Genomic DNA, 13,147 nt, shown 5'->3' on the forward strand with positions numbered 1-13,147 from the left:
GCAAAATAAGGTGGTATGACGTATTCATAAAACTTTCTTTCTCGCTCTGTGACAAGTCTTGTGTACTCAAATCTCTGCCTGAGTCTTCATCCAAATCTGATAGTGCCTTTTGTTCTCCTTGAAATCAGTCTTTTTCTAGTTTGATCAAATCCTCTTCCTTCATTTCTCAGAACTCAGCCATGATCACACGTGGAAGTTAGGAATAAATAAGGGGAGGAGAAAAATAGATGTATAAGCAAAAGTTTCTTCTCTGGCTACGCAGTCTTTGTCTGTGAGGTTTAATTGAGTCTCTAAGCATGAAGGTTTGTGTAACTATTAATGGTTTGACCTATTAACCCTTTCCCTTCAAAGGCAAAACACCTGACGAGCTGTTATTGGGGGAGCAGCCGCACTGCAGCTGCCCACCGAGATCAGAGCTTGCCCTACCTGGAGCAGTATCGCATTGACCTGGAGCAGTTCAGAGAGCTGTTTGCCAGTCTAACCCTCTGGTCCTGTGGCCTCCACACACCTGTGCTGGCAGGGCGAATGTTCCGGCTTCTAGATGAGAACAGGGACTCTCTCATTAACTTCAAGGAATTTGTTACAGGAATGAGTAAGTGTGTTTTCTAGAGATGCTATGGAATGTTTTAGCAAAGTTTTCCACTGTTCTGAGCACGTAACCATAGAGAGACAATAGAATTCATCCAGGAGAGAGGACGATGTCATTACAGAATGAGAAATGCCTTCTTGCTAAACAAGTTAGACGTTGCGCAGGATGCAGCAGCACAGATTTCTTTCTGTACAGCAGCTGTAGCTGCAGATCTTTTCAGCTTCCCCTTGCTTGTATGGGAACTCTAGGGGTCTGGTTGATGGACCCTGTGAGCTGTCAGTGACTCTTAGCACTAAGGGCTATTTATTTCATCCTTTCCCCCACAGGTGGGATGTACCATGGTGATCTGACTGAGAAGCTTAAACTACTTTACAAATTGCACCTGCCTCCGGGTGAGTTATCTCTTCTCCCTCCTTCTCTGACACCCAATGGTAGCTATCACACTGGCTGAGGAGGATGCTTATGTGTTTTGCTAGATATTTCAATAAAGCTTTTTTTGTGTTCCCACCTACTGAGGGGAATGAGTGGATGTCCTACCTCAGTGGTTCTCAGACTGATCTATGAAGAATTTGCTGATGATCTGCAGAAAGCTGGTTACATAGCCAGCCTCATTTCCAGCTATTAAATTGCATTGAAGGACAGCTAAATATTAAAACAAACAAACAAAAAAAAACATTGCTATATATGAATTATCAGTGTAAGTGCTGTAGTTTCCACAGGGATGTTACATGATGGCAGATGGGAGGGGAGAGGTGCCTCAGTAACCTGATCATCATCTCCTGCTCTCTCTCTGCCTTTCTCTGCATGTACAGCTCTGATCTCAGAAGAGGCTGAGTCTGCTCTGGAGGCCACAAGTTATTTCACAGAGGATATCTCGACAGAAGGTAACATAGCACCTACTCTAACCTAAGAGATGAAGGCTGCAAGTGTCGTACAAGTCTGTGCAGTTTGAACAGTGACCCTCTAAAGCAGGGTTGATCAGTAGAAGCGTTTTAGGGTTGCTTTTCATTGTTGCATGGGGGAGGTGAGTCAGTTGATGGGCTGTTTAATCTCTGCTTTCCTAGAAGAGAATGCAGCATGCTGTGAAACACTCTCAGACTGCTGAGGAGGAACGTTAATGATGCGGTCTGCTTTTACCAACCTGTCTTTCCTGTTTCCAAGTTCAGGGAGTCTCATTGTGTCTCTCTTTTCCCCTCCCTCTCCCCCCCTTATATGAGTCTCTGTGTCTGGCCCTCTCTCTGTTTTCCCTTGGATTTACCCTGCCCTCAAACCCTCTCTCTGCTGCTCCAGTATCTCCTTTTGTCTCAGACCTGGATTTCTTCTTGCACTGTGAGTCTCAAGGTTAGTCTCTAGGCTGTGCGCACACACTGAGCTCTTCGTTGTTATGCTAAAATAATATGCCAGCACTGAAGCGCCATATAAAATACCATGAAATGATTTTACTGCTGCTTTCCACTGGCCCTCCCTTTATACATGCAATGCTATACCTCGCACTTCGTTTGTTTGCCTCCTGTGCATTTTAGATGCCTTCCAGTAACTGTGTTTATTCTGTCTGCTGGGTTACAACTCGGTTATAACCAAAGGTGACTAATGGCCTTGAGAAAAAGTTTGACCTATAGTTCCTCCAGTGGAATTTGGCAATGGCAATTCCCACTGAAAAATTTACTTGACACCTACTAGGCTGAGAACTAAGTCTACTAGCCAATGTAAAGATAGCAGTGCCATCACCAGGGCTTCTCCAGAGCCTTGCAGCTTAAAGGAAAGAAGAGTTGTATAATGTATTTAATGTGTACTACAGCATTGTCAATCAACTTTCTATTTAATACGCTTTTTAAAATTTAACTTACTACTATGGCTGATCAAATAGCAGAATAAAAGGATTAAGTATATTATTTGATAAATTTCACTAATATGTATTGAATAATGTATTAGGCAAATAAGGTATGACCCTCTAAAGCAGTGGTCTCCAAAGTGGGGTGCACGCAAGACCATCCGTGGGGGTGTACGGCAAGAGGAGCGCCACCGGCACGGCGGCAGCAGCACTGATTCTTTGGTGGCATGCTGGCAGCAGCTCGGCTCTCCCTGCTGATGCCAGTGGCTGTTCTTTTTTTTTTTTTTTGCTTTCCCAGAGCTGGCCCTGGGGATATGTGATTCAAAAAGTTTGGAGACCCCTACTCTAAAGAGCTGGTTGAATAACAGTGTCAAATAAATTACTCAAATAACATTGGTGACATTTGAATAATATATTTATCTAATACTGTTCCATCATCTTTATGTATTTAATTCCTCTTGCTTTTGTTGTATCTTTCCTTTCCGGGGCTCATTCCACTTTTTCTTTCTTATAATAGATCATGGGGCTTAGTTAATGTCCTTGTCTATTTTATCTCATCCTTAGCTCTCTCTCTCTTCCTTTCCCCATATTGTGCTCTTTTCTTACCTATCCCTTTGTACCATATTTCTTTGTCCACTTATCCCATCAATCTCTCCTTCTCCCTCTTTCGTTTCCTGCCTATTCATGTATTCATTCACAGGCTGTGTAATGCTAATACTTTTCTTCAAACTTCTACCATTGCTAATGTCAAGCTGTCCTGTGGTGGCTCAAGAACGTGAATAACAACCTCAGAGCAGACTGTTAAGAAGCAGGGCACAAACCCCAAATTGGTTGAGTTCTGCACTTAGATATCACTAACCTATTATCAAGTGTGAACTCCTCAAGCACTATACAGCCTCAACATGAAGTCACAGACAGTCCCCTTGCATACTCTGATCTATCTTGCCATCCAGATAAGCTTACCTTTGTGATACATGGTCCCTTACACCAAGTACTACAGCAATATTCAGGTTATTCCCAGTCCCAAAGGACCAGTCAGTTACCCCAGGTCAATTGCACCTTAGATCTTACAGCAAAGACAACACTTGTAGCCAATCCTATAATAGACCATCTAAGGATTTATTAACTAGGAAAAGGAAACGAATTATTTACAAGGTTAAAGCAGGTAAACACATTCACACAAATGAGTTCCACTGTTTCAAAAAGTAATTGAAACTTCTGTAATATGCAAGTTCTATATGTCCCTTAGGGCTAACCCAGGCTAAGCATTGGGGATCTTTTGCTTATGCTTACTAGTACTTGCCCCCTCAGAGTCCAAGCAGCATAAAAGATACAGTTTCTCCTTGTTAATGCCTTTTACTGCTTTCCCCCTTCTGCTTCAAGTTGCAAGTTCAGCTGTTGGGAGGAATTCAGTTGCATGTCTCCTTTTCAGTTGGGGATGAGGAGAGTAATCAACAGTTTTTTGTTCTCTCATGTTCCACAGTGATTTGTCTAGTGTTTATGGGTCTTCTTTTGTTGGACAGGAGATGACATTTCCTGTGGCAAGCTAGTACTTCACACTTGGTAATGCTTCTCTCCTGACTGGTGATTTGCAGTTACAGAGCATTACCTGTATGTGTTACCTTATGACATGGGATACAGATATTATAAGTGAGATTAATGCATGCAGCAATTTACAAGCATTCCATAAAGTCTAAACACATTTTTATAACTAAGGCCTATTTTAATAATACTAACACACAGGGGAGCCGGACTGTTTCCAGTTATGTATTTGTCAGTGTTCAGTTGAAACCTAGGGACCTTAGCATGAACTGGCACCTGGTCTGCCAGCATCACTGCTACCACCTGTTGAGCTGCACCAGTGGAAAAAATTAAGACAACTGCTATGTTAGACAATGCCATAAGTCTTGGAAATTTTAGGAGACACCTCACGGCCCAAGGAGTTGACTTTCCAAATATGAGTAACAGGTAACCTTTGGAACCACAGGGCTTATGAACTTTTTAAAATGTAAACTCACATTCTGTAAACTTGATACTCACCTGGAAAAGCTTCCTACTTACTGTGTGCAAGTAGATTTTTCAAGCTGTGGCTTTTTCAGTCCCGCTGTATGCTGTAGGGGAATGGTGTAGGAAAGCTAGCCCTAATTTTATTAAAAATACTCATGTCTGTACTATACTGGATATGTAAGTTGTCTTGTATTCATTGCACATTGTGCAGTAATAGGATATTGGCTGAGTCACTTTTCTAATATCAATGTTTGTTTAGAAGCAGCTACTCAGGAAGACAGAGGAGGGAGAAATGAGGATTACAAAGAAAAAGGTAACTAACTATTCCCTAATAAGATCAAGTAGAAGCTCCCTGGCATTTTCCAGTTTTGTCATTCATGGAATGTCAAGTTTTTTAACTCCTATCCCTTTACTCTAGCATAGGAAACCTCTCAAGGCTTTGTTCATGGAAAGAGGCACAATGTAATGTGGTCAAGGGAATTTTTATGCCTTGCTGATTCTGATATGGTAACAGCCTCCAACCTGAAAGGGTCTTGATGTGCTAGAGAGGCCTTAACTCATCAGCTATGAACTGAAGAACTGCAAAATTTACAGAAAAGCAGAGTTTATTTCATAACTGCCAAGCTGATTGCAGAAATGTTAGTTTTGCTCCTCTGCATCACATAAGAAAAACTCTAAAAGCAGAGTGCCGTTCCCTGTGGTCTCATCTCCTGAGTCCTGTCAGTGAAATCCTCTAAAACAGTATTCTTGCAAACATAGAATCATGGAAATGTAGGGCTGGAAGGGATGTCAAGAGGTTATCTATTCCAGCCCCCTTGCACTGAGGCAGGACCAAGTAAACCTATATAATGCCTGATGTGTTTGTCCAACCTGTTCTTAAAAACTTCCAGTGATTCTACAACCTCCCTTAGCAGCCTATTCAGTGCTTAACTACCCTTATAATTAGAAAGATTTTCCTAACCTCTAACCTAAATCTCCCTTGCTGTGGATTAAACTAATGACTTTTTGTCCATCCTTCAATGAACATGGAGAATAATTGGTCAGGGGTTTTTTTGGCCTTAACATAACCATTTTCAAATGTCAGGGCCCCATTCAGTCTTCATTTTTCAAACACGCCCAGTTTTTTAACCTTTCCTCATAAATCAGGTTTTCTAAACTTTTTACCACGTTTGTCCTCTTTCCACTTTGACTACATCTTTCTCAAAGTGCAGCACCCAGAATTATCACAGTATTCCAGCTGAGGCGACCAGTGCCAAGTACAGTGGGAAAGTTATCTCCTGTCTTACGTATGACGCTCCTGTTAAAACATCCGAGAATGATGTCAGCCTTTTTCACAACTGCATCACATTATTTACTCTCATTCAATTTGCAATCCACTATAACCTCCAGATCCTTTTCAGCAGGACTACTACCTGCTCAGTTATTCCCCATTTCATATGTGTGAGCTTTATTTTTCCTTGCTAAGTGTAGTACTTTGCACTTGGCCTTTTTAAATTTCATCTTGTTAATTTTGGACCAATTCTCCAATTTGTCAAGGTTGTTTTGAATTGTAATCCTATCCTGTAAAGTGTTTGCAAGTGTGATGTCATAAACAAATTTGATAAGATTCTCCACTCCATTATCCAAGACCTTCATGAAAACATTGAATAGTACTGGATCTACCTGTGGGACTGAACTAGATATTTCTCGCCAGTTTGTCAGGAACTACATTGATAACTACTCTTTGAGTACAGGTTTCAGAGTAGCAGCCATGTTAGTCTGTATCCATAAAAAGAAAAGGAGTACTTGTGGCACCTTAGAGACTAACGAATTTATTTGAGCTGTAGCTCATTAAAGCTTATAAAAGCTCTAATAAATGTGTTAGTCTCTAAGGTGCCACAAGTACTCCTTTTCTTTGAGTACAGTATTACAACCAGTTGTGCCCCCACCTTATAGTAATTTCATCTAGACTGCATTTCCCTAGTTTGCTCATGAGAATGTCATGTGGAATAGTATCAGAAGCCTTACTAAAATCAAGGTATGTCATGTCTGCTGCTTCTCCCCCATCCACTAGGTCAGTAACCTTGTCAGAGAAGGAAACTTGGTTGGTTTGGCATCTCAGTCCATTAACCCCCTGACTCTAATGATCTAGCCTTGCCTTGCAGAGGAGAAGGGTACCAGCCCCGAGGATTACAGATACTACCTGCGAATGTGGGCCAAGGAAAAGTATTCCAAGAAAGAAACCATCAAGGATCTCCCGAAAATGAACCAGGTAGAAAGTGAACTGAGAATGTGTTTCCAGTTGAGCGATTTACAGCAGGGATGAAGTAAGGCAGGATACAGCAGGCTCACAGTTCTGCCAATACACTTTAAGCCTTACTTACAGCATTCCTTGCTGTTTCAATATTTAGAGTTCTAATAATGTCAAACTCTAGTGGTTCTATTATACGGACATGCATCCGATGGAGGACTAGTTTGAGATTTTACTTATAAACTAAACTAATTTTGTTTCAAACTTAAGACATATTTCCAGTGGTGAAAATCAGGTGCATTTAACCCTCCTCCTCCTATTAGAATTCTAAACAAAGGCTCCCCTCCGGTGCAGTGTGTTTCAAACATCCCCTTAATGCCATTCCCCTGACTTGTACACTGCCTAGGGTTTCCACTACCTTTAGACGATGGAGCACTATGCAAAATATTATACTACATATTAGTAAGTGTCCTACATCATGAAAACATAAGCTGCTACTTGGAGGGCATGATCTAATACAGGATGATCTAATAGGAGTCACTGCTTCTCAGTAGGTGGCTCATAGTTCATCCACCATTGTAGATTTAGTGGAGGTTTCATAGTCTAAGCTGTGGTTTCATTTTCTGTTTTTAAAGGAGCAGTTTATAGAGTTATGCAAGACCCTTTACAACATGTTCAGTGAGGACCCAGTGGAACAGGAGCTGTACCATGCCATTGCCACTGTAGCCAGCCTCCTCCTACGAATTGGGGAAGTTGGAAAAAAATTCTCCAACCGACCCATGAAGAAGACTGACGACTGCAAAGCAAATAATACCCAGGATGCTGAAAGTGAAGAGGAGTCACCAATGTCTGAACACAGTCAAAATTCAGCAATGGAGCAGCAACCCAAAGCTGACCCTGAAGACAGAGCTTCTGGCGATATCCAGGCTGGAAAAACCCAGCAGGAAAAACAAACTCCAGGAGATGGGGATGGTGGAGAAGGACCAGGATCTCCTATACAGCTCCCGTCAGATGATGAAACCAAAGACGATATGTCCATGTCTTCCTACTCCATGGTTAGCACAGGTTCCCTGCAGTGTGAAGATATTGCAGATGACACTGTCCTGGTTGGTTGTGAAGCTAGCAGTTCAGCTGCAAGGTATGGCAGCACCGTTGACACTGACTGGTCTATCTCCTTTGAGCAGATCTTGGCTTCCATGCTTACAGAGACAGCCCTGGTAAACTACTTTGAGAAGAAGGTTGACATTGGCCTGAAGATAAAGGAGCAGAAGAAAGTAGAGAGGCAGTTCAGCTCATCCAGTGACTATGATCTCTCCTCAGTGTCAGGCTGAACTCAAGGAAAGCAGTAATGTCTCAGGTGATAAAGGGTGAGGCTATAGACAGTGGGCAGTTGGCAGGAGTTTTTTACCCAGACCAATAACTACACAACAACTACAGTAGATTCTGCTGAATAAGTGGCTTGTCACAGTGGCTGTTTAACGTAGACACCTCTCTGGAGACCCAGCTTGGTGGAATTACATTACATTCTCAAGAGCATGAAAGCTATTAGAACCTAATAGCCCCTAAGGCTTGCAATTACCACTGTAAATTATGCATGTCTGCCTCTGGTTATCTTTTTTAATGAAGTTTTATTTCAAACACAGCCACGCCATGCCCTGCCCTCATTTGCTATAGATTCCTGGGTAGTTTTGTACAGAAGATGCAGCCCAGCTTGAAACTCTGTACGTCTTTGGCTGTCACTCTGTGATCTGAGCAGTATGTCTAAGTGTTCTAGGTCCTTGGCCTATAAAATAGTCTTATTAGGTTCTTAGATACTATGCTGTAACTTGGCAAATATATTGCAATTATATCCCATTGCTCCCAGCATCCTGAGACTTTAATGCAGCAGTTTCTCAGATCTGGAGGCTTCTATGGATGTGATTTGCCATCCCAGTAGCATGTGGTTTTTCAACATTTTACAAGAAAGTGTCATGTAAACACTTGTTTTCTAAGCCTCTGTTTTTAACTCTTTGACGCAAGGAATTGGTGGTTTTGAATTGTGTCTGAAGCCACAAGCTCCTTGACATTGATGCATAAGAAGCAGTAGGGTTGTAATAGATATTGGGTCTGCCAAGGGGTTAGATTGTGGATGCAAGTCCTGAGGAGGAGGCAAGTCCTGAACTGGAAATCAACTTACTAGAGCCCAGTTGTTACAAGCTGTTGGTACACAGATCTGTTTTTCTTACTCTTGTTGCTTCTGACATTAGTTTGTTCACAACCTTTCCGTCAGCACAGCCATTAGCTTTTAAAAGAAAAATATCTATGTAATTTAATTTCCTGGCAATTTTTTACTTCATTTTAATATACTAATGATGGATCTGATTTTTACAAAGATCCATAGTAAATTTGTCATAAATCAGTCGAATATCAATGTATGACCCGGGCTTACAGAGCCCATGTCAATCACTAAATTATCACAGAGTAAATATATCACTTGGTAGAATCTTAACAGATCAGTTTCTCACTGTGGACAGGACCACAGCAGATCTGATTTGTATGAGGCAGAAAACTTACAGGAGCACCTGGTGCCACTTGTGACTGTTCCCTGTAGCCTCTCTGAAGTACAGGGCTTTCCAGGAGCATGTGCATCTCCATCTCCAGGCTGCCTCTACAACAGGAGTCCAAAGAGCTGTTTACACCTCAGTCCTGAGAAGTAAAGCAGAAGCGGGAGCAAAGTTGTGGTGCTCTCCTCTCAGCCATCACTCTAATACCTGAAATCTGAGCAGACTAGCTCACCTGCAAGTTTAAGAGCTTATATAGCTGGAGGGAGTGCGGCTACAGATTACCCTCTGCAAATTAACTGTGGACCAGAGGAAAGTAGGTGCTCCATTTGGGAATGGTAACCTCCCTGTGGGAGGGCCTCCCCTCCCGGGAAGCATCACCATTTCTTTTCTTACAGCCCTGTTCATCTCATTACAAAAGCATCTGTGTTCCAGTGGCATGTGCCTCACTGGCAGAGAGCAAGGATGTTAGCATGGGGCTGGTGCAGACCCAGTACTGAGGGTGAGCCACATTGGTGCTTCTGGCTGGTGTTCAGAACAGGTGGGGATGACAAAGACTGGAGCCAGTTGATGGATGTTTCCAAGTAAGGTACCATTTTATGCGATGTTCAGTGTTACTTCCTTTTGTGGTGGTCTCTCTGTATTCACAGCCAATGCATATTTCTTAATTCTCTGCCTCCTCTGTCATATACCTCTGGAGAGTAACTCTAGTAAAATTGCTTTTACTAATTCTTCAGTAATTTATTGTAATTTTTTTTAAGTACAGATAATACATGTGATTTTACATTGTCTGTCTGATCTGTCATGTGCTCAATAAATGAACCAGAATCCACACATCGCCCTGGACTGGCTTTCACTTTATCAGCTGAACACTGCTTACCCTCAGGGTGTCTGAGCGTATGATTTTTCCTCACTCCATAGCTAGGTTGTATGTCTGTGATTGTTGCCTAAGGCAGTAGACCCAATGGATGGCCTGTGTCAGCTGACTCGGGCTCAGAGGTCTCAGGCTGTGGGGCTATAAAATTGCAGTGTAGATGTTCTGACTCAAAGGACCCTCTCGGGGGGAGGGGAGTCCCAATGTGAGAAGGAGGGTCTCACTTTTCTCTCCCTATTCCCTCCACACAATTCCCATCTCCCTCACAGTATCAATGCCAAGAGACTGCAATTGCACACCGATTAATCACTGTGGGGATGCAAAAACATGTCCCTTCTGTCTGGCTTGCAGTGGTCACCTTCATGATTATTTTAATCAAGGTAGGCCTGAGGCTTCTGTGGAAAAGCCTTTGCCAACTATTACAGCAGTCCTGGGGCACTGAACAATTTAAACATTTGTTTTTTATTGACTTTGGAATATTAATACATCAAATGTTTCCACATGGAAGCAAGCTATTTGAGTTAAGCGTACACCAAAAATTTTGGCTAATAATCCAGAGTTTACAATTTAGGGTGTGATTACATTACAACTCCAAGGAACCGCCATCAAGTATGAGAGATGCACTGTATTGTGCCAGACACTGTACGGACAAGTTACAAAAGATGGTCCGTGCCCCAGAAAGCTCACAAGTCTAGGTTTTGGACAGACTTCAGTAGGTGGACAAAACAAACAAATGGAATGGGAGTGGGTTGGGAGGACATGATAACGTGAACAGTTAGCAGAAACACAAACGTTTCATAGATTCATAGATACTAAGGTCAGAAGGGACCATTATGATCAAAAGTTGCAGCTTGCACTTGCCTAACTAGGTCAGCAGTGATTTGTATGTTTTAGGGCAGAGATAGGTTTTAAGAAGGGATTTAAGAGGATAAAGTTATCACGTTTTGATTGGAAGATGTTCAATATACAGGTAGTGGCATAGTAGAAGGTATGGAGGTACCTTAAAGATACATGGGCAATTGATGTTGGCATCAATGCAAGAGCAAAGGTGGGGTAATTGACAGCTCGGTACTTTAGATCTGATAGGGTGGGGCTAAATGGTAAAGGTAAGAATATCTAATACGGTAGAAAGAAAAGGAGTACTTGTGGCACCTTAGAGACTAACAAATTTATTTGAGCATAAGCTTTTGTGAGCTATAGCTCACTTCATCTCACGAAAGCTTATGCTCAAATAAGTTTGTTAGTCTCTAAGGTGCCACAAGTACTCCTTTTCTTTTTGCGAATACAGACTAACATGGCTGCTACTCTGAAACCTGTAATATGGTAGAGATTGCAAGCCAAGAAAGACTGAAAGGAGTAATGTGGTCAAAGAGAAGAGCCAGCAGCGTTTTGAATGGATTTGGGAAAATATAACTAGTATCAAGCACAGAGGGGAGGAGAGGACAGTAGTCAAGGGATGAGGAAAGGGCCTGACTCATGACAGACAGAAAAGACGGAGAGGAGAGGTAAAGGCAGATTTTCTTGATTTTCTATTTGAAAAGGTCAGAGAGATCCTGTGCAGAAAGGTTTTTGGATGCTTTCTGCTTTTTGGTTCTTAGGCAAATTTATGGCTGATTTTTACAAATAAAAAATTTTACTTTTCCCCCCCATTACATTAAAAGAAAAAAAATCTTCCAAAGCCATATGGAATAAGCTGCCAGCAACTCTGGGTAGCCTTATGTGCTCTCCAGCCCACTCCTGCTGGGTTTTCTCCTAAAACTGGAAATTCTAACAATAACTCTTTGTAAGTACTATAGAAAGATTCCTTGTTGCCTCTCTCTCTCTCTCTCTCTCTCTCTCTCTCATATATAATTTGATTGACCAAGGAAGCTATAGTTATCTTGCATGTACTCCTGTGTGATCTGAAATAGGGAATAGAAAAGCTTAAAATCCTGAATATTTTTTTCGCATTAAAATCTTTAAAATGTCAGCTGCTTCTATGAAATAAACATATTTTCTGGGTACATAGATTCCATTTAAAGACATAGCAGTTTAAATGCCCACTCCTATGGTGCTCATGAGTAACAGAGGCCATTAAGTAGTGAGGCAGGAAATAGCATTGATACACCCACAAATGGTTGTCTTCAAAAAACTTGGGAGTGAAGAAGAGCTTGGGCGGGGGGGGAGAATTGATTAAAAAACAGGTCTGGGGATTCTTGAAAAATTTACATAAATCAACCAACCCGCCTGGAGGAGAGACATGCTGGGTTCCAAGATGCTATAGCAGTACAAATACTAAAAAATAGCAAATAAACTTATTTTACCAATGATGACTGCATTTGAAAAGTCAAGGAGCTATGCTAATAGTAAAGAAAAGCAGTTTTAGTACAAGTGGGGAAGGAAGAAAATTGTATTGCTTAATCCCATAAAGTAACCGAACAGCTAGAGGTTATTGGACCCATCAACTGTAAATGGCATGGAATACTGCCTAATTACAAACTAAATGGATGAAGAGAGAATCCATGTAGCCAAGCGCTGATACTCCATGTCTCACATTATATACCCAAAAGCAAATGAGAAATCTGCTTGCTTATGAGCACTGATAGAAAATTTCAGATGAACCTTGAAGGTGTAATGACATCTATCAGTCTGAGTTGGGGGAAGCTTCTTGTGAGGTACCAAAGGTATTTGATTGATTATAGAATAGTAGAATTTAGGCCTAACCTAGAATAAGGCCTGTTGGTGCTAGGCCCTGTACAAAGTGGGATAAACAGTCCATGCCTCAAAGAGTTTCCAGTGTAAATAGACTAAACAGACACAGAGAAAGGGATGCGACATGCAAGCAGCGTGATGGTTGGCGAACATTAGGGTGCGGTTCAGTTTGGAGGATCTGCTGAGCAGGAAGGCAAGGAAGAGGGGCTGTAGAAGGAAGGGTAAGAGCTAGGAAGGAGAGAGCGTGCGGCCCAGCGGGGGTGAGGAAGAGATGACAAGACACAGGGGCACTGAAGCAACCAGCTGCCAGTATTTACGCATCAGTGCTCTGGAGGAGGCAGAAGCCTCAACAGGACGGTTTTACAAATTGCACAGACCGGATCAG

The 13,147-nt window shown here is 42.0% G+C and overlaps 1 protein-coding gene across 1 annotated transcript in view; it reads left to right on the forward strand.

Moving 5' to 3' along the window:
- The window catches only part of TBC1D9B (TBC1 domain family member 9B), a 44,568-nt gene extending 34,535 nt beyond the window's left edge, over positions 1 to 10,033 (forward strand). Inside the window, 7 exon segments of the mRNA XM_043490921.1 lie at positions 352 to 592; positions 916 to 981; positions 1,402 to 1,473; positions 1,880 to 1,930; positions 4,687 to 4,740; positions 6,572 to 6,678; positions 7,293 to 10,033. Coding sequence (XP_043346856.1) covers positions 352 to 592; positions 916 to 981; positions 1,402 to 1,473; positions 1,880 to 1,930; positions 4,687 to 4,740; positions 6,572 to 6,678; positions 7,293 to 7,988 — 1,287 coding nt within the window. The 3' untranslated portion in view covers positions 7,989 to 10,033.
- The last annotated feature ends 3,114 nt before the right edge of the window (positions 10,034 to 13,147 follow it).

Source organism: Dermochelys coriacea, chromosome 8, assembly GCF_009764565.3.
Source record: "Dermochelys coriacea isolate rDerCor1 chromosome 8, rDerCor1.pri.v4, whole genome shotgun sequence".
NCBI classification, from domain to species: Eukaryota; Metazoa; Chordata; order Testudines; family Dermochelyidae; genus Dermochelys; species Dermochelys coriacea.